This window comes from Macrotis lagotis, chromosome X, assembly GCF_037893015.1.
Source record: "Macrotis lagotis isolate mMagLag1 chromosome X, bilby.v1.9.chrom.fasta, whole genome shotgun sequence".
Taxonomy (NCBI): Eukaryota; Metazoa; Chordata; class Mammalia; order Peramelemorphia; family Peramelidae; genus Macrotis; species Macrotis lagotis.
This window is the reverse complement of record NC_133666.1, coordinates 494,386,312-494,409,293: the sequence shown is the minus strand read 5'-3', so window position 1 is coordinate 494,409,293 and position 22,982 is coordinate 494,386,312. Positions and strand designations below refer to the sequence as shown.

The following is a 22,982-nucleotide window of genomic DNA, read 5'->3' as shown; positions in this document are numbered from 1 at the left end:
TAACTTCTTTAATTTTTGAAGTTTCTAAACTGTAGATGTATCAAAGAAGCTGGGCAAATGTGGCTGTTTCTATAAAAATTTTCTCAGTCTGTGCTGGTAGGAAATCTTTTTTTGTTCTTCAGAATTCCTTATTGGAAGTGGGCAAATGTCCTTAAATATTCTGAAGCAGTATAAAGACACTTTAGTATACTAGCAGTCTATGTAGGGTTGTATCATTTTATTCATGGTAGAGGTTTTCATGTTATTTTGATATTGTGGATAGGTTTGGATAATGTGATGTATAGAAAAGTGAAAATTTTTCTCCAATAATCATGCTTAAAAAACAAAACCAACAGCAATTGCTACCTGATAAATAATAAACTGATTTTAAAAACTGACTACATTCAATTCAGCTTCTCACCCTCAGACCAAACTCTGACCCATCCCTCACATGCGAGCCCCAACACCTATGGTCCATAAGGCCAATACAGTGGGTTTATATAAAGTAACCCCACATTTCCAAAGCAAATATATGAATTAAATGGACAGAAATGGACTTGAAAGCTGAACTATACTGACAAAGGATTTCAGGAAAAAAAAGGATAATATTATCTTAAATCACTTATTTATAAAGGAATGTGATATTCAGTAGAGAATGAAATGCAATTTGTTTTCCCCACAGCTGTGGTGGAAAGTTGAATTGAATCACCCACAAGGGCTTTTCCTTTTTCTGTAAAAACAATGCATTTTCTAGCTAGTACTTAACATATTTTTCATAAAATTATAGCGCCTTAGAGTTAGATGGGAACTTCAGAAGTCAACTAGGCCAAATCCTCCCTGGAGCATCTTTGATTTGATAAAAGAAAATAAAACTTTTCCAGATAGGTCACTATCTTTAGTATCCCCCAAAATATCATAAAATCAAAGAACTTTTTAGTATTGAAGTGATTTTTGAGATTATCTAGACCAATCCTTTGAAATTATCATATATTTTTAAAATGAGGGAAACTGAGGCCTTGAAAAATTATTTGCCCAATAATACTTTGAGCCTGCGTCAAAGTCAAACTTGAATCTTGGTTTCTTGATACCCAAGTCAGTCAGTGTTCTTTGTACTATAATGCAGTATACAATTGGATGCTTTTTTGCTTCCAGTAGAACCATAACTAAAATTTTTCACAATTGTTCTTTGAGTTTCTATCTTTTCAATATTCTGAAGTTCCTTATTAAGAATTAAGCATTGGGCTGGCTAGGTGATAGAGTGGATAGTGCAGTGGCCCTGGAGTCAGGAGTACCTGAGTTCAAATCCGACCTCAGACATTTAATAATCACCTAGCTTTGTGGCCTTGGACAAGCCACTTAACCCCACTGTCTTGCCAAAAAAAAAAAAAAAAAAAAGAATTAGGTATCTGCTAGGTATACTGCCCATAAATATTTTCTTAAGTATTATTTTCAAGATTATTTTTTTCTATTTTTCAAATAATTCAATTCCTAGTTGTTTTAGACCTAACTTCAGTCTGTTGTCAGTTTACATGCAGAACAGTTGAAATTTTATCTAATGCTTATAAATTGCTATTTTTGCTTTTTCCTAAGTGCTAAAGACTCTTTTAATGCTTCTGCTTTTATAATAGAAAAGAAAATGTTTTATTTTCATAACAACCGTAAATTCTCATTTGTGCCCAGGAAATGGAACACACACACACACACACACACACACACACACACACACACACACAGACATATACACATACCATAACACAAAATTATTTATCTTATTTTCAATTTTCATTATGAGAAATTATTTGTGATTTATAGATGAAAGAAACTTTAGAAGGAATCTCTTTCAATCCCTTCATTTTAGAGATAAGAAACTGAGGATCAAAAAAAGTTTATTTACTTGCCACAGGTCCAACAGTTCATTACAGAAGCAAGATTTGAAACTAGATCTCCTAACCTCAAATCTTTACTTTATTTGTAAAGAACAGTTACTGTCTATTTCATTTTTTCAGATTATTTTTCATCCACATCTTTTTTTTGAAATTGTATTACTTAAATAAAATAATACCTTGTGAGGGAGACTTTCTTTAAAGAAAAAAAAAATCATACATATGCTGGTCTTTTCCTTTGCCACTCCTCAAAAAGAGATGAACAATACTCTTCTATATAAGACAGTGATAGTTGTTACCTGGGCAATTAAAAATGTAATTTGATTTTATAACTTAGGAAAGCTATAAATCAAAAGAGAAAAAAATAACATATATATCATTTTAAAAACAAAAATCAAAGAATGAAGCTGAAGCTGTAAGAATTCTGAATTTTACTCCAAGATTTTAAAACTGAAGTAATGATTAAGGCAGAATGAAAGGGATCATCTTCTTGGTTAGAAAGCCAAGCAAAGAAAACAGCAATGAAAATAAAAACAAGATGAAAAACAACAAATTTGAATATATTATTTCATGTGAAAATAGCAGAACAAAGACAACTTAGTGAAGAGTACAGATTAATACACTAAAAAGTGGTAGATTTCCTCTATTAAGTGGGAGAAGGCTACAAAGCAGAATAGTAGGAGATGGCATCTCTATAGCATATAATTTTATTTAAAAGGCAGTTGCTGGGCACAGTACTTAGAGTTAAAGTGAATTATTTTATGAATAACATAAAATTTTGGTGGTCCATCAAAGACTATGGGTTAAAATCTTGAGCTGTATCCTTGACTCTGCTTTCAATTGTTATAAGGATCTCCACTCATGATTCGTGTTCTCTCTCTCTCTCTCTCTCTCTCTCTCTCTCTCTCTCTCTCTCTCTCTCTACCTTAGTGAATTTAAAGCATTCCTTATGTTCCTTATGTGTATAAAAGAGAAACTGGAAAGGAAATGGAGAGGGAAAGAGTAGAAAAGAGACAAAGAGAGAAAAGGAATGAGGCAAACAAGAGAAACAGAGCACCCTTATATAGTGAAAAGATGATACCATTAAAGAGCAGTAAGGCTTCCATTTTATTGAGAGAAAATGGCTGATCATAAAAACCGTTATTGCCTATCTCACCACCTCTGCATTTACAGAGGTGTTCCTTTTATTAGTGAACTGGGCAGACTCTGGTACTGGTACCACCCACCTAGACTGCAGGCATTGGTTCTTTAATATTATGCATTCTTCCTCTGAGAGAAAGTGAATGCTGTTTTATACTCATTTTGGCAGGCACTTTGTGTGCCAGCTTGAATGTGCATTTTGCTGTTGGTTGTCCTTAGCTTCTCAGATTTTAATGTCTTATAGCTCTATAAGCTATTTCTTTTCTGATGTTCTGCCCTCTCTAAATGACATTATTTCAAATCTAAGAATCTTAGAACACTCTTAAACACTATACTGAAGTTACTTCTGTATTTTGCCAGATTCAACAATGCCAAAAAAAAAGATAACTTTTTAATTTCCTAAACAGATGCAATTAAGATACGTTTAAGGAGAAACAGGAACTGAAAATGTCATGAATCTAGGCATTATTTTCTTATCATGTCTTAATTTCAGGTACAATTAGATGTAAGGTTGATCACTACAATACTGTGAACTACAGTTGTATTTTCTAAAATGTTTCATTCTACTGTCTCCCAGTCTGTTCATCCCCACAATTGAAAAAAAAAAAAAACCTTCCAAAATGATGTAAGCTGAAAGGAGTTTTGACATATATTATCAATTTGCTTAGAATGACAGCATTCTAAGACTGGTTTTAAGAAAGAACCTAACTTCTTGGGGCACTTCTGATGGTATGATCTATCACTGTTACTCAAACTCACTATAAACTATTTCCTCTATTAAGAAGGTTTGGACTTCAAAATACAATAAATCCGAACTACATTGTATTTTAAGAAATTGTCTTAGAAGAGTAACAATAATTTTAATGTATAGTCTGTTTTATAACTCACTTCACATAAAAACGCCTCTTTTTTTTAATCTCTCTATTTTAGGTAAGGAGAAGGTAGAATCAAAATTAGTCTACCTAGGAAGCAGTTTAACATTATTTTTATACATTAATTCCCATAATATTCCCTCATTGCTTTTCCATTTTGTATATCAGTCTTTTAAATTAAGTTCTTTAAAAATTTTGTATATTAAATTTTTCAATGTTCCTCTATCCTATCTAGTTCAATAACATGATGTTTCTTTAAACAATATAGTGGAGTGAACAAACCTTAAAGCATAGACAACTGAAGTATAATATATCAAGATTTTATTCAAACATAATTATTAGAAAATTCAAGTGTTTCAGTCAGATCTAAAATACACAGAAAAGTGAAGGAAATAAAATAGCATATATCAAATAAAGTTTAACATATTGCCCATAACATTCCATAACATATTGAATATTGATTAAAATAATATCACCTTCAACTTTTTAAAGGTTTAGATATTAATAAGTATGATAAAATGGAAACTCAGGGCATATTTCAAAGATTTTATTTGTTATTTTGTTTAGAGGATTAATTCCACAATCCTGATAGCCATAATTTCCCCCTTTAATTTAAATAGGGATACTGTTTGTATAAGGATTGAAAAACTAAATTGCAAGTTGTCACTCAATTGTACATTGATTCTCCAAGTTAGAAGGAAAAATAATTTAAAATGTTACTCTCCTCATCCCCTTTTCTTCTTTCGCTGTGCAAATGTGTGCATATATATTTCTATACACACATATGTAAATACATACACACATACATAGATGCATTTTTTGTCTTTTATTTCTCTTGTCAATGCCACATAGTAATGCTTAATTAAATTATTAATTCATTAGTAATTCCCACAAAAACAACAGTCAAAATCATCCTCACATATCATTCATTACCTCAGGTCATGACTAATTTGGAGGTGTGGTGGTATGAACTGCTCTAAATGGTGGATTATAGCAATATATAATTTTAGAAATGAAATAAAGTATGAGAAGAGCTTGTCACTAAATTGCCACTCCTGGTTTAAGGGTTAGCAGCAGAGAGGGGTAACTTTATGGTTATTTTTTTTTTTTTTTGCTAAAAATTACAAGCAAAAGAACAAGGGGAGAATTAGAAATGTTTTTGAAATGGCAATGCTTAATTATGGTGCAGCTATTTAGTGTGAGAAATCATAAAATCAAAGTAATAATTTCAGCTTGGTTAAAAGAAAAACAAAAAATGGGTGAAAATAGATTAACGGCATTGCCATTAACAATCAAAAAGGTAGAACATGAGAAGAATTAAATTCATTTGACTTACTGATATTCAGGAAAAAATTTAACCGTGTGATAAAACAAGACTTTAATAAATTCAAAGAGTAATCAGGAAAAAATGAAATCTTTATGGAGAATACTTCAAATTGCCAATAGCTTTTATAACATGATTCAGGAATTTTCTCTAGGATCCTTTCTTTCAATTTTAGAATTTTAGTTGCCATACATTATAATGGTTTTTCAGCTATGAAAGTAGTTTTCCAGTCAATGTTCCCTTGCCTTTCAAGGAGACAAACTGTTTTTCTTTCCTCTAAATGAGCACAATAAAATGGGTAAGCTGTCTGTGGGGAAAAAAAAAAGCTGCACAGACAAACTAGGGGAATAAGGCTCAAAAGAAAAATGTGGCACAGACAAAAGGAGATCTAAAGCATGTTTACAGGAGATGATGCCATTTATTTTGCTGGTCAAAATGAATGCTTTCCTACCATAAAAATTTTCATTTAATTTTTTTGCAGAAATAAACCCCTTATTCCATCAGAAAAATCTCTGTCAAATATCCAACACACATGAAAATAACATTTAAAGAACAGTGGTCTGAGAGGTTTAGTTTACAATCGTGTTCTTGAGGTTTTTCTTTTGGGGGGGAAGGGCAGATTTTGAGATTCTGGTGGCATTTGTTAAAAATGAAATATTTAATTTTTTTCTTGCCTTACCAGTTATATAGTATATGTTTTCAGTAGTCTAGTAACGAAGCACTGCATTTTTAAAAATACAGAATACAGAGAAAAGTAAAGAATCAGAAAGATTTCTCTATGTTTAGCTATTGTAGGCAAACCATGGATTGTCTTTCTGTCAGGCAAATACTGATGGAGATAAATGAAAAGATGGTGGTGAGCTCCTAATTTTTACCCACAAACTGAAACCAGAGAATGGATTTATGCTTCAAGGCAGCCAGATTTTTCCTTGTATACATTTCAACACTGCTGTGGCACTCATTCCATTTTGTTTAAACTCCTTTAAAACTGAACATAGGCTTTATCCTCTTTTCTGCTAATTATATACTTTTTTGTTTGAAGAAGCAAGCCTTTTATTGCTCATAATTTCAGCTATCACTTGCCTGGGCACCTTCTACAGATCAATAGCATATAGTTAAGTGGATGAAAAGGCTAAATGTGATTGTCATTTGCAATGCAAGGATTATTTTTTTAGCTTTTAAGTGCTTCTCTTGAGTTTCATTTTAAAATGAAATTCAAGTCACAGGTATATGGTAGCTGTAGATTCAGTTTTTTGTGCTAAATTAAACCTCTGTCATTTTTTAAGGTTAGAATACTGGCGTGGGTTATAATAAAAACTAGTGAGCCACCTGCAATTTTACAGATTCCATTGCTAGTAGCCATACATCTTTGATGGCAAAACTACATTGGTTGCAGCACCATAAAAATCAATAAATATTAACCTTTTCTGACACTTTCAGCAAGATGCTTTATCAATTGCTGTCAGTTGATGGAATGGTCAGTGATATACTGTATTTTTTGGCTGAGAATCTATAACAAACTTAGAAATCAATGCAGATTAACAGAACTTTTAAAAATAAAACCCATCAATGAATTTTCACTTCTCCGGTAAAGTATACAAAACCTAGTAGACTCACAAATTTTAAATAGCTGTCCTTAGAGACAGAAAAATATCAAATTACACTAATCAATATTAAGAGAATTTCAAAATAAAAATGTATTTGAATGGCACAGGCTAAATCACATTTTAGGACATAAGCAAATGTAAGTTAGAGGATAAAAAAACTGTTCTATTACACACTCCAATCTCATTTCCATTATAAGCCCATGATTCTGACTGCTGAATTACAGTTAATATCTGGCATAATTTTCTAAAGGTTAAGACCAAAAGAAAAAATGTTTAGTAGAGAAGGAGAATATGCATTTTAAGTTGTCTAAACCTTCTGTAAGTATAAAATGTTCTCTAATCTTAAACAGCCCTCAGGCTTTTAATTATAGGACAGGATCTCCTTCCATGCAATATATCCTATAGTGAACAAGTGAATACACTTTTTGAACCTACATAGAATATACACTAGTAATTCTGTTAGCTCTCTATTACATATCTTCATGGATGAATATGTTGATCCTTTTAACCTAACACTTTACTGGCCTGTCAACTTTGAGTTTAAGTGTTCCTGGTTAAATTTAGAAGTACGCAAGGTCTTAAGAAAGCAATAAGGTATATTTAATAGGTTCATTTTAACTATACTGTTTCTGTGAGGCATTGAATATAATTACTGATCACCAAAAAAAGTCTATATTTCCTTTTTTGCATGAATTTGTTGATTAAAATAATGTTAAAGTTGTAGAATGGGGTTACCCAGTATAAATGATAAAATTATATCCATACTGTTTTGGGAGGCTCCTGCTCCAGGGTAACATTGGTACTTAGCATCAAAATTCAAGTGAAAAACTATCCTTGAATAGAAGAATAAACATAATCATATTTTTTTAAAAAGAAACATCAATAGTTTAGAGAAGTATACATGGTAAGGGCAGGAGAAATGCACTGTGTTAAAAGCTTCATTACCATAATTCCTCAAACTTAGCTAGAGAAAAGCACTATATCACAACTGTCAGTTTGAATAGCATCTGTATTTTTGTTCATGAAAAAAACTTCCTCTGCCAAAGTCAAGAACTCAAATAAATATAATAGGCATTTCTCTTTATAAACTCAAAAACAGCTATTTGCCTCAAATTAAATGATTCATTATTTTACTCTCTATGAATTTTAGCAATAAAGACGCATGGAATTTAAACAGGGTCATACTAGTGACAAAATCCAATAAAATTTAAAGAGTAACTCTCTTGCCTTCTCCTAAAATGGGATTCTGCAAATTGATATGTTTGATGTGTTTGGGGACAGGAGGGGGCACCCCCCTAAAATCCAAATATAAAGTATTTCCTATCACATTGAAGACCATTTGAATGAAAAGATTTTTTCCTACATAAAGTACAGAAAACATATCAGATAAATAACGAATTTTGACCTACTTACAGGGCAATCATCAGGTCATGAGCCACTTGTGTGAATCTGCACAGCTACCTATCAAAAAGGGCATTATACTCAAATCTGAATTGCAATATAAAAGCTTGTCCTGAAATGACAAATCTTTTTAAAAAAAGAAAACTCATACTAACAAGGCTGTTGTGATTTTACTATCCCCTTAAAAAAATAGGAAGGATCCTGTTGTGTCTTTTACTATCTTTAATTCATGCCTGATTTGCCTCTTTAAAAGGAAAAAAAAAGTCTGTAAGCTCCTTCATATCTCTGCTAACAAAAGATGTATTTCTGACTCCCTTTTCTTCCTTCTCTGAGCAGAGATATATTTAAGTTTTTGCAAAAATAGGAATCAGGGGGCAAGTAGGTGGCGTAATGGATAGAGCACCGGCCCTGGAGTCAGGAGTACCTGGGTTCAAATCTGGTCTCAGACACTTAATAATTACCTAGTTGTGTAGCCTTGGGCAAGCCACTTGACCCCATTTGCCTTGCAAAAACCTAAAAAAAAAAAATAGGAATCAGGTCTGAACTTTTTTTTAGGTTTGTTTTTTTTTTTTTTTTTTGGCAGACCAGATTTGAACCCAGGTACTTCTTACTCCAAGGCCCGTGCTTTTATCCACCATGCCACCTAACCGCCCCAGGACTGAACTTCTGATGATAGCCTATTTCCTTTTGTCAGCAAGATCCTTAATTCCTCTACATGTCTAAAAAACTACAACTCTTAACGTTTCAACACTGTATCTGAAAAGTATCTATTCCTTTTTTTTGTGAATCAAATTATTTGTGAGGTGAGATAATGGGCCAATAGATATTCAGTAAATCACTTTGGTCCAATATAACCACCAAGTAGAAACCAACTTGAGCAAATCTCTCCTAGAGCCCTATCATAGAAATATTATAAAGCAGGAGTCCTTAACCTTGTGGTCCATCAAGGAACACCAAGAAGAGGTCACTAGAGAAGAGTAAGTGAGGGTTATGATTGAATGGTGGGGAGGGAGTAGTTGAGGAAGGGAACAAGCAAAGCTTGATCAGTTTGATAACTGAATGAAAGATGGACTGGAGTGGAAAGAATCTTGAGACAGGAAGGCTAACAAGCATTTTCTTTTTGGTGCAATATACCATTTTGAGGTAGTGAGAGCCTGCATGTTATTAAAGGAATGTGAAGCATAAACAAATAGGAAATTTATCATTTCAAATTGTATTGCACAGAATAGAAACATATAAAAAAAGAAAACCATGAAGATGACTCTGCACATTATGCACCAACAGAAGAAAAGGAGGTTAAAAATGGCTCACAAAAAACTCCACAGAAATCTCTAAATAAAATCTATATACAAATCCATAGATAATAACATCAGTACAAAAGTGAACAAAAGGGAAAAATGACAAAAAATGTATTTTGGGAAGCATGCTTTAGGAGGAAAAGATGAAATGACTGAGAAAAACAATGGTTCAATCTTCCAAGTATATCAATTTATTAGGCAATGTGTGTCATTTGCCTAACAAAGCAGGAGCTGACCTTCCCAGCTTAGGCCTGGACCCCAAATAAATGAGGAAATAAGATATTTATACATTAAAAACAATTAAGCAGATAAGACCAAGTGACAAGAAAAGAAAAATACAATATTAGGTAATCATTTTTAAATGGATGAAAAATTAAGGATTTTCCAAGTTGAGAGATGGAGAGTAAACAAGTACATGTCTTTGAATTCAGAAAAAGAGGTGTCCTAATTTCTCCAGGTTTCTATAATCAAAGGAATATGGAAATAATAACTTTTTGATCATTATGGAGCCAGTTTTGTGGTCCAGTTTCCTAGCTATGCAAGGCTATATTCAAACAAGACAAATAAGTTTTTCTCCCAATTCCCATATCTAACATTCTCTCACAAGACAGAAATTGAACCAGACCCAAAATTGAATAGAAAATGAGCTGAGATAGCTCCAGAATTGTCTGTCAAGATAGAGTCAGTGTGATTCACTCAATTCTCACAATTAACTATTTGCTGTCCTAATCCCTTCCATTTCCTCAAAAGTGAAAAAAAAAAAACGTTAAATGCCTGTGAGATTAAACAGAAAAATCATGAATATTTTTTAAAAGAAGAGAACCGGGATGGGTCAGATATGGTGAATTCAAAAAAAATTAGAAGAAAGGGAAATTATTATAATCTAATGGATTATCTGACAATATATGAAGTGCTTAGTATGTGCTAATATTGTGCTAAGTACTAGATACATAAATAAAAAGCAGACAAAGCAATACCAGCAACTTGTAAGAACAAAGATAGAAATTAATTAGCAAATTAGAAAAAAATGAGAAGAGATGACAGATAACTGAGGCGACTCCAACCTAACTTAATTAAATAAACAGTTGAAATTTTAAAAACTGAGAAATGGATAAAGAACAGACTTTGAAACAGACTATCACTATTACAATTATGTAAATTTTACCGACATAAAACAACACAATGAAGAAATGAAAATTAGAATATCAGTCAAAAATCTCTTTAAACAGAAGAATATTATGAATAATATTATATCATAAATACGGAAAATAGAAGAGGAAAACAAATTTTATATATAAAGTTTAGTGAGGAATCAATTGAATCAGATCATCCAGCGATCATTTTTAAGCATAAAACTGAAATGAAGAAAATAAAAATTTTTATAAGAAATTCTTTTCTCTATCACTGACAATGAAACCACAACATTTGGACTTTACCAAGAGATCTCTGATGCATACTATTATGCTGTAGAAATAGCATTAAAGAAGATGAATAATGGCAGAAAAGCTGGCCTAGAAGAGATCTGTGCTAGTGGAAACATGTCTGAGACTTTTGAAGGATCTTTTCCCACTATAAATCTAAGAGGAAAATATCAAATACTTGGGAAAAAATTTTAGATAATATAATCATTAAATTACAGAATTACAGAAAATGTCAATAATGCCTAAATTTTACCCTTACCTTTTCACTTTGTTAAAAAAAATTAGAATAATTTCTTAGATACTTTTTCTAAGAATAGTCATCAGTATATAAAGCATTTATTAAATACTTATTGACATTATATTAAATAGAATGCCAGACATTGTGCAAAGAGCCTGGGATACAAAGAAAGGAACAAATAGACTCTACTAGCATTTTAATGGACAATCTATCAAAAACTACATATACCTCTAGCTCTAATTCATGTCACCCCTGTCAATGTCAAAATTTTAAAAATAATTTTATGTTTTGAATGTTATATTATTTTATTTTTACTAATTACATACAGACAGATTTAACATTCATCTTCTATTAAGTTTTTATAAGAAAAATCTACATTTTTCTACCTCTATCTCTTCCTTTCCCTCTTCCTATGACAGTGAGTAATCTCATATAGATTGTATATGTCGAAATATATTAAATTTACTATCATATTAATCATGGTTTTGAAAGAAAATCAGAATCAAAGGACAAAAAAGACATGAGAAAAAAGAAAAACATCAATTTAAAAAATAAAAATAGTTTGCTCTGGTCTGCATTCAGATTACATAGTTTTCCTTCTGCGTGTGAATTGCACTTTCTCTCAAGTCTTTTAGAAATGTCCATGATCCCTGAACTACTGAGAATAGCCAAGTCCGTCATAGTTGATCATCTTACAATGTTGCTGTTATTGTGTATAATGTTTTCCTGGTTCTGCTCACTTTAAAAAAATAATTTTTAAAAGATTTTAAAATGACAATAACATTGTTCACTAACCCTCTGATTTCGAACAATTGGTAAGGCAAATAAAAGAGATACCTGCTTGCCAATGTTGCTGACCACGGCCTTCAAGAATAATCATTGTTCAATTCAAATCAAGGAAGAAATTTTCCTACAATGATGAAGTCTTCTAGATGCAGATATTTGAAGATGAATTTGTATTGACTGCAACCAGGTACAAAGCACCACATAATTATTGACAAAGGAAGAAACAAGTAAATAAAAAAGTCTATTATCCATATTATGATATGCAATTGAAAAGATAGTCCATAAATCTAGCCATCAGTACATATACTTTCACTTGGACATAGTCATTTAACTGGGTCTAGGATAAGAGGAAAGTAGGCTGGATTGTGTTAGGGTTATCGTGTCATAATTTTAATAACCCCAGCTATTCCCTGAAACCAAGGCCCACCTTTTAGCATCAAAATTATTCTGATGAGGCTATATGGCTGGGGTCATAGAATGCAATAGTATCTCCAATGACTTTCAGGTTATTAAAAGGGTTATGTAAGAGAGAATATGTTGCAGAAAAGATACAACATGTTTCTTTTGAGTAAACCAATGCTTCTGGAGTTCAGGATTTTTAAAGAGAATCAATGAGAATTATAGTTGCATAGAAAGGTTGAGTCTCACAAAAAAAGACATACTAAAGTATAATAAATGTCATGCTGAGAATTTTGGAAACTGAAGAAATTGCTTTTTAGTTGTGTCTGACCCTTTATAGCCTCATTTGGGGTTTTCTTAGCAAAAGATATCAAAGTGGTTTGCCATTTCCTTCAAAAGGCTCATTTTACAAATAAGGAAACTAAGGCAGTTAAATAACTTGCCCAGAGTCACCCAGTTAGTATTTGTCAGAGGTCAGAGTTGAACTCATAAAGGTGAATTTTTCCAACTCCAGGCTCTGTACCGTTAATACCTATCTTCCCATTTGAAGAAATCAAAAAAAAGTTTACATTTGTATTAACTTGTTAAAAGGATCACTTTTAGGAAAAATGTTATATCAGATGCAATTCCTTTCCTAAAGTCATTAAGCTTTCTCAATCTTTAGATAATACTATAAATCATATTTGTTTTCTGCATCTTTGGATAAAAAAGAAGGAACTCCAATCCCTATTTTGAATATTGTATGCTATGCAATATAATTTGAATATAAAAGAATAGAATCAGAAAATTTTTAATTCTAAGCAAAAGGTCACATTAGATATAAGCACCTAATTCAAGGCCTTTGCTCCTAGGATCTAAATAACTAATGGTAATAAAGAATGTGGTGAGAAATAGGAAAATTTTAATTACTTTATGTTCTCCTAATTTCAGGTCAACAAATACTTTGCCCAGATAACAGAATGTCATCGTCTGAATGTGGTCTCAGAGATTATCTAATTCAAGCTATACTTAAACAGAAACTATTCTAATCCCTTAGCCCCTTAAGACACTGTTGTACAAATGCCTATCATTAGAGGTCTTGTACTTTGCTTTTTAGAAAAAAGTTATCACAATAATTATTACTGAAATCATTCCACAAACTCCTGAAAAAAAGAACACATACATGCACACATACAACTAAATCCTTCCATATCTTAGCTCCATCTTTCTTAAATCAAATTTAAAAATCTATATTTCAGATAAAATCACTCAACTTTTTCTTGCAAAGCTCTTCAAGATGTTTAGGACTTCATGTTCATCTTATATCATTTATGACAAGTAACATGATGATTAAAATAATGAAGAGATGACACCGCAAACTAAAAAATATGCCTTTAACGGTAAAGACAAATTAATTTCCCCTTCATAAAAAAAATAGATTCAGCTCTTAGTTTACATTAAAATTTGGAGTTCCTATCACCCTTCAAACTCTTCAGGTTTCTATATAATAATGCTGAAATTATTATTCTCTTGTTTTTACAGGCTATATAAGAACAAGAGAACTGTCTTTCTTCTGTGGGGTAACTACTGTCTATCACTACTTCATTTGGTGCACTTACAGACAAGCTTCTTTTTGAACTGATCATTTTCTAGAGGTCATTCAGACCATAATTTTAGGGCCTAGCCACTATCCTGATGGTCCTTCTTATGAAATTGGACCCAGTGGGAACGTTTTCTCCCTCTGCTTAGTCTATGGGTCAGCATTTTCCTTCCCTGGTACTTCTTAATTCCCTTAAGTGGCAATTATTTAAGGCACGGTTAGAAAAGGTGCAATCTACATTCATCCAATAAAACCTAAATATTAAAAAGGACAGAAAAATTCAGCATGGTTACTAAGGATAAATGGGACAGCATTTAGCATTTGAAAGGTACCAAAGAAGTGGTACAAGAGTAGATAAGGGAAGTGATAAAAAAAAAACTATTGGAAGTAAAATATAATTTAAAAGAAGTAAAGGGGAATAATATGTGTCAAATAGACAAAGCATCTTAATTACAAAAGGTTAATATCAGAGTCAGAGTCAAAGAATAGGTGAAAAAATCATTCTAAGAGACTGAAAATCCATTCAATGGCAGAAACCAAATGAGAAGACTTTCATTAAAATTTTTAGTATCATATGAAACAACCACAAGCTAATGTGGTAAAATCATTATCTACATAGAAAAAATGCAAAATTACCATATAAGAATATGTGTTCTAAGTTTTGCTAATCAAAAAAAAAAAGATGATATTAAGGCATGGGATTTTCTTGTTTTCAGAAATAAATTTATAAAAAATGCATGTTATGAGGATCATTTTGGTTATACCCCTACACACACACACACACACACACACACACACACAATTTTAAAAACACAAATGGACAAGATACAGAACCCTAAAAGAGAAATATCCAAATATACAGTAATTAAAAATTTTGTGTAACCTAATGCCCAGCAGATAGAGGTAAATTGAATGAAAAAATGAAGGACAATAAACCAAGATGACATCATCTTCATAGCAGGCAGCTGTAGTGCAAAAGGCCAACAGGTGGTAATATTATGTAGGCCATAACACACTCTTAGATGTGGTTATCCTGAAATATAGTGCCCCCAGGTCTAAGAGGCATTGTTAGTTTAAGTATTCAGGAAATATAGTTTCTGTATGACCATGTACTTGGTATATTCTTCAAGACAACTGAATATCTATGAAATGAGAATTGTTACAAATTTAAATTTAATCTTAACTTCTTTCAAAAAATATATTCCTGCCTTCAACTTACAATAGTTTCTTTTTAAAATTTTACAAGGTATGGCATCAATTTAATTGACCATCTAACTGGTGTGTATACAAATTAAAAGAATTTGATTTATTCTCCCTTTTGGGGGGGGTGTTGATAAAATCCAGATCAATTTAAAATTGCATGGTAAATATGTATTACAAACATTGAGTTGCAAATCATACTTTAATCCACAAAAATAAATATAATATCTATAGCTTTTACTTTTTCTGCACCATATTTCTTCCTTTGAAAAGTTTACTTCTCCTTTGTGAATAGCGGTATATTGTGTATAGATGATTAGAAAATGTAGAATAACATGAATCCTATGTAAGGTACTGAACTTGAACTCCTTCAGATAATTGAGATGGTCTATATTAATCTATTTAGAGGATTATAATAATTTATAATTAAAAATATTAATGTAGTAGTAAATTTATTTCAAAGACAACCCAAGATATATTTGTTAAGAGGTGTCAAAAATTTTTCAAACAAAAAAAAGACCTTATATTCAAATATTTAAACAATAGTAGCTTACAGCAGTAGAGACACTAAAGAAAGAGATCAGGTAGGTACACTTTCATACATTCCAAGAGAATTACTACTTCTGGATTACTATTCTCTTTCTCTTATTCACATATCCCTAAAGTGTTTTCTTCATGACCAGAAGAAAAAACAATATTTCAAAAGGTAGAAATGTCTTCAGTATCTAAATGAAAATCTACATACAAGTGAAATACTTTAAAATCAAATAACACCACCACCAACAATAGTCAAAGCTGTACCAAGCACTGTGATGTTTTATAATAATTTCATTTGATCCTCCAAAATACCTCTGAAAGGCACATGAGGAAACTGAGGTACACAGAAGTAAAGAGACTTACTCATTGTCACAAAGTTGTACAGTATAGTGTGGTACAGTATGGTATAGTACAGCATGCAATTATAGAATAGTATAGTACAGTATAGTATGATACATTATGGAATAGTATAGGATAATACGTTACAGTATAGTATAATATAATATCGCATCTGAGGCCAGTCCATGGTTCTACCCACTTCTCAAAGCAAAGAGTTATTATAAACCAGTCCAGTAGGATCACAATTTATCATTTTCCTAGGCTATGACAGTGTTTTAAATTGTGTTTGATTGTGATCTAATCAATCCATAAACATTTTAAGTGCCCATTATGTCCCTAGTACTGTACCTAAAAGTTTCAGAGAAACAAACACCATTCTTATGTGGAACCACTGGGTACAGCAAATGGAGCAGTTTTGAATATGGTAGATAAGTTCACTTAGCATTGTATTTTCCAGGGAGGTACACATTGACAATGAGATGACACAGGCATTTCCAGAACTATCTCAGTATTTGGGAGATTCTGAAAGTTTGAGAGAGAAGAGGTATTAGACTGATGTCAAACCAAAGGTCTACAGAGCTATTGTACTGACCTCATTGCTCTACACCTGTAAAACCTAGACAGTCTACCAGTGTCATGTCAGGAAACTAAATCACTTCCATTTCAATTGTCTTAGAAAGATTCTGAAGATCACCTGGCAGGAGAATATGCCAGACACCGAGGTCCTTTAATGAGCAAAACAGCCTAGCATTCCAACATTACTACAGAGAGTGCAACTATGATGGACTGGCCATGATGTTAGAATGCCAAAGATATATATGCCAATAAGATGATTTTATGGAGAATTCACAAAGGGCAAACACTTAGGGTCAGAAGAAGCAATACTGAGACACTCTGAAAGTCTCATTGAAGAACTTTGGAATTGATTATAAGCATGGACTGTCCAGCATGGCATGCCCTACATCAGAGTGTGTGCTGTGCCCTATGAGGAAGGCAGTTTAAAGGAAATGTGAGATGCACAAGTTTAGTTTAGTTGTTTATATGGACTATTTTGCCTGACCTGTGGTAGAGCATTCTGAGCTTGTCTAATCAGTTACTGCAACTTGTCTCTAACATAGTGATGCTCATTTTCCTCTTCTTTGATAAAGCAAGACCCAACTACTGGAGTGGTTTGTTATTTCCTTCTCTAGTAGTTTAAGGCAAACAAAAGTTAAGTGACTTGTCCAGGGTCACACAACTGGTAAGCCAAAGACTAGAATTGAAGGTAGGTCTTCCTGAATCCAGGCCTAGAGCTCTATCCAACTGACTCACCCAATCAATATACATAATCAAAGCTCAGGGAACAATGGTTGCATAGAGATTTGGATGAAAACTACTTGTGAATACAGGAGAACTATATTCCATATATATATAAAAAAGGTTGAGAAATTCAAGTACATGTAGAAGAAAGGAAAAAAGAATGGTTAACAGTCTGGAAATAACACAATAGAGGGATAAACAAAGGACTGGGCATGTATGATCTCAAGAAAAAAAAGCCTAAGGGAAGACATTTTGATATATTTCAAATATTTGAGATTCAACTTCAACTTGAGGTTTCAAAAAAGCCAGAACTAATAGGAAAGAGAGGCCTTTCAGTTCAATGTAAAGAAAAATGAGAGCTGTCCATAAAAGAAACAGGTTTCCTTGGAAGACAATGAACTTGTCACTGAAGGTATCTTAAGCAAAAGCAGGATTGTTCATCACCAATGCCGTTCAGGTGACTGAAACTTAATGTTCCCAGATATGAGTTTTAAAGTTTTGCTAGTTCTAAGATATTGAGGTTTGTATCAGATATTATGAATCCATTAACAGAGAAAATCAATGAAATGTTTTATTGCATTATTTCTTCGTAACAGTTTAATAATTAATGTGTAAATCAAAACTGGAAACATATATTTTAGCACAGACCAAGATTGAAGTCATTCCAAGAATGAGAAGAATTTGAAATTCTAAATGTATTTATGATTATTATAAATATAAATATTATTTTATAATTATAAATTTATACAGAAACATATAATTATAAAACTAAATATCTATAACCATAATCAATTTTACATAAAGGAACATGTTATATTCCTACTGTCTCAAAATGTATATATCAAATACACACACACACATTCTATCTTGAGTTACAATGTTAAAAAGTCATTTTTTGTGTCTAACATGAGATGACTGTGTTTATTAATGTAGTAAGCCAATATCTTGACATCTTCATGCCTGGAAGATGCACAAAGTCACACTGATCCCGTTTTAAATAATAAAATATACAAATCTGGACATCAAATGTCTGATTCAATGCAAAAGGAACCTTAAATTTATTTATTTCTAAGCAAATGTAAAGTATTTTCCATATGTGATTAGGACAGTATTATTCTTAGTTGCAAAGGAAATGATATAGAAAAAAATGCAGTAATTAGGAATAGTAAAACAATCATTTTTTCAGATCAAAATCAATATTTGTATATATGTATCATAGCAAAAGATTCACATTATAACCTAATAATATATATTCATATCTACATATATTTTGCCTCAAAAAGATTTGAACATCTTTAGAAGAGGAAAAGTTTGTTATCTCCAATCATCCCTTTGGTCTTGTTAAGTGAACTTCAGCTCCTGAGCACGGACATTAATGAGACTTTAGATCAATATATTCATCTCAAATCTAACAACATTACACTGTATTTAAGCAGTTACAACTGAGACAGAAGCAAACTTCAAAAGACAGATTTAACCTAAACCTTGGGCTTTTAGTGGCTCTCTATAAATAGTTGTGGGTCTGACACACAAGGGAGCTAAAACACACCTTAAGGATATAGGAAAAAAAGAGCTAAGATTCCCCTACCTCACCTGTAAAAATCAACACAATACTTGTAATTCAAAAGAAAATCAGTGGATGTAGGCCAAGAGCAATGCGTTAGAAAATAAGAGATAGTACCACATTGAAAAACTAGCTGATGGAAGTGCAGTAGAAGATAGGCATGATAGTCAACCAGAAAACAAAGGAAATAGTTCAGTAAAGGACACCAACAGGTAACAGAATAGAAAACAAGCAAACAAGACAGGACTTCCAGCAGGAATGATACTAAAGAATTTGGACTTAGACTATGTATGGAGGTTCTCTAGGTATATGATTTCACAGATAACAAGCTGCATGTATTACCTCTCTTATTGGTAGTATGGAAATGTGTAGGAGTTTTCCTCTGCATATAGGAAGGAATCTGACAATTTATTTTGCTTCCTTAATTAAATGTCTTTTACTACAATTTAATAAGTATATTAGTTGGAATGGTAAAAGAAAAACTTTTCTGGAGGATTTTAAGCTGTTTTTGAATAGAGGGTGATTGAGAGCATGTTATGAAACTGCGATCATTTTCAGAGGGCCCAGTTATTACTAAAATGTATTGGCAAAAATGAAGCAGAAATTTGATTCTTTGATCCAGGTATGAGAATGAAATTTAAAAATCATCTTTACCTATCTTGGTTTCTTTTACCTGTGCCCAGGATCCTTTTACTAATGTTTTTTACCCCTTTCTTATCATTTACCTCTTGTATAAGTAGGCAGAACAAATTGTCTCTGTATGTTACCAAGATCTGCTACATTCTTTGGAACTACACTATTAAATAAAAAACAAAGATTGGTATTCTTATGTGGTATTTTTAAAACGTAGAAACTCTATAAGGCCTGCTATGTGGAAAGGCATTTAGACGACTTCTATTTGGCCCCAGAGGACTCAACTAGGAATAACACATAGATGTTGCAAAAAATGTTCCAACAATTAGAGATACACAGAAGTCAGCTATCCTGCACTAGAGAATAATAAAGTTTCCCTTACTAGATGTCTCTTAAAAGAAGCTAGATGATGACTTGTCAGGTATATTGTAGAGGGGATTTTTCCATCAGAAACAGTTGAACTGGTTTAACTCTGAAGTGACTTCCAATCTTGAGATCAAGACTACAGATAAATTATTCTGCCTATATATGGCAATACCTATCATACATTATTTATAATACTTGTTTTTTACAGAAGGTCATATCACTTCTCAAGGTCTTAATTTCCTCAGCTATAAAATGAGAGGATTGGACTGGATAATCTTGCATGTAAAAGACTGTGTACTATATCTTTTTTGTGATGTAAAAGAATTGGAAAATAAGTAGGTACTTTATTGATTAGAGATTAGCTTAACAAAATATGGCATATGGATACGGATGGAATAGTATTGTGCCATAAGAAACAATGAGTGTGAGGGATTCAGAGACACATGGGGAGATATATGGCACAATGCATAGGGATATAAGATTAGAATAAGGAAAAAAGAATATATACAATGACTACATAAAATTCCTTACTGGAAAGAATGATAAAATGAAACTGAATGCTGTGTACTTCTACTAGGACTCTGAAAAAACAAATTTTTTCCCCTCCATTTACTAGAGGTAGGGAATATTAGTATAGAATGTTGCACATGTTTTTGAATGTGTTTGATATGTTTCTTGGTTTTGTTAAACTTTTTTTTTTATTAGGGAAAGCTTGATAGGTAGAAGTGTAAATTGTATATTTATGTGATTGGTTGAATACTAAAGAAAATTAAATATACTTGAATAAAGTAGTAAATAAAAATAAATGGGCATAGAGGTTGACCTCTGGTCCTTAATAAACTTTTCTGACTTCCTTTGTGTAGGAAAAAGGTATGATATAGCAGAACCTAGTTCTACCAAAGACTGGCCCTTCCTTTTTTTTCTCTTCCTTTCTTTTTTCTTTCATTAATCCATTCATTCATTTCTTCCTTCCTCCTTTTCTTTCTCTCTATCACTGAAAAGTAATTAGGCTTTTCTAAGCCTCAGGATACATAAGGCAAAGATGTTAAATATCAATGTGGGATTATAAAAATGCCAATTAAAATTTGTCTTCAGTATATCTTTAATAGCTAACAAAGTTATCAGTTCTGATAAAAATTAATAATTCGATGCCAGTGAAAGCTATAAAGCCTTGGTGAAACAAACATAATTATCATTATAATCTTTAAAAAGTCATGGTTAGAATTCATTATGTATGCCAGGAAACTGTCTAGCTCACACTTTTTAACTTATAGAGAGACCTCACAGACATCATCATCTGATTGAAAAATGCCAGGTATCTAAAAATCGGGTATCTAAACTATGTTTCTGTATGAATGTTTTATGCTGTAACATATGAGCCTTTGGCAAATCAGTAACCCTGCTTTGATATCAGGATAGAACTTGAACTGTTACTCTCATGTCACTCAACAGCAGCCCCTACTGGCCAATTAAAAAGAACATAAAAGGAGTTATAAAGGGAAATCCATTGAACATTGCTCACTGAAAATGATTGACAAAACTTTTATTCTGAGACTCAGAGACCACTGAGGAATTCATACTTACTTCATTTTCAAAGTTATTGGTTTCATTTAAAATCCAGTTTCTTCAATATGACCAAACATCTTGAAAAGAATCACAATAAAATAATTTGAACTTGCAAAACCATGTGACAGCCGTAAGTCCATTAAGATACTGTCCAAAAATAGAACTCCATTCCCATAAACTATATTTAATTTTCTATGAAGTGCAACATAATTAAATTAATCTACCCTGCTTGCAAAAGGTTCTTGCCTTTTTCCTTTACAAACAGAAAATCACTTATGCTAGGTTTTTATTTCAGGCGCACACTAAAATTATGATTCTTGACAAAAGGAAAGAATGACTTTCTGCCAATCAGTGTGACATGCTATTGAAAGACTGGCACTAATAGCTGTGACAAGAATGAACCTGTTTGAAGCAAAGCTTTTTAAAAAAAATAAAGTAGACCAGCCATCAAAAATATCATTTTATCTAGCTGAGGCCTAAACTATAGTGAGAAAGAACTGTTAGCTGATTTAAGTGACTACTTTACCTTGATGGATTTTTCCTCTTTTAAAATAATGCATTTAAGTGCTTTTTTTCTTTACTTAGAAAAAAATGGCAGCTATAGAAAATCTTAAGAAAGGGCAATAATTTTTTCCATATTTTTTCTGACAAAAAACCAATAACTTTCTATAGTCACTCAAAGTGTTGCTTTATTACAGATATTTGTTAACATAATAAAAGTAGGAAGAGCAATGGAATCTGAGGTAGAGATTTTGACCTTGAGAACTTGTTCTTTAACTTCAGAGTAATGGGATCTCAAGTAACTCATTTAACCTCTTTGGGTCTCAGTTTTCTTCTCTCTTTGGGTCTCAGTTTTCTTATCTATATACAATGAGGGGACATTTTACTAAATTATCTCCAAAATCTCTTTCTGTTCTAAATTCTGTTCTAAATATGGGATGTTTTTTTTGACTTATTAGGTTTTAAAACTACAACTTTATCAGCAAAAATGCTTAATATTCTACTTCTTCTTTTCTAGTATGGCCAAATAAAAAAGGAATAATAATGAAGAAAAAAATGTTCTTTTAAAAAAAGTTGTTTTTTGTTCTAGCTAGGAAATTTAATAACTACTAAAGAATTTTTCTTAGTGTATATATATATATACACACACACACACATACACACACAGAATATAGTGTATGGGGGGAGGGTAATCAGAGAGAAAAACCATCATCAAAGTGTTTCAAATGTTATCTAAAAGTTATGACAAATTATGTAACAAAATCTTCCAATATGAACTACATTCTTAATATGCACAATTTCTCATTATCGTTGGCTTATTTTGAAAAGTCATTTAAATCAAGATTTATATGAAAGGCAGATATTATAAGTTATAAACTCCTCACTGTAACAGGTCATTTGGAGAAGGGGTGATTATGAAATATTCTACTTTCTAACTCAAAACTAGATCCTTAAGTGTTAAATAAGGTTGAGGAAACCAATGAATTTTTAAGACAATATTTAATTATCAAAATTGATATAAGAATTCTGTCAGTGAAAACTAAATTGAAT

General features: G+C 32.0%; 1 protein-coding gene across 6 annotated transcripts in view; it reads right to left on the bottom strand.

Annotated features, from left to right (window-relative positions):
• The window catches only part of ZNF407 (zinc finger protein 407), a 654,777-nt gene that overhangs the window by 155,887 nt on the left and 475,908 nt on the right, over window positions 1-22,982 (bottom strand). The window contains exons 9-10 of one of the 6 annotated variants that reach the window (XM_074201498.1): window positions 21,450-21,508; window positions 2,734-12,126 (exon numbers count right to left, since the gene is read on the bottom strand). The exons of 3 other annotated variants lie outside the window; for them this stretch is intronic. In XM_074201498.1, coding sequence (XP_074057599.1) covers window positions 21,492-21,508 — 17 coding nt within the window. In that variant the 3' untranslated portion in view covers window positions 2,734-12,126; window positions 21,450-21,491. Of the gene's footprint in view, window positions 1-2,733; window positions 21,509-22,982 lie in introns of those variants that run through there. 2 more of the 6 variants (XM_074201497.1, XM_074201496.1) reach the window with 2 other exon arrangements.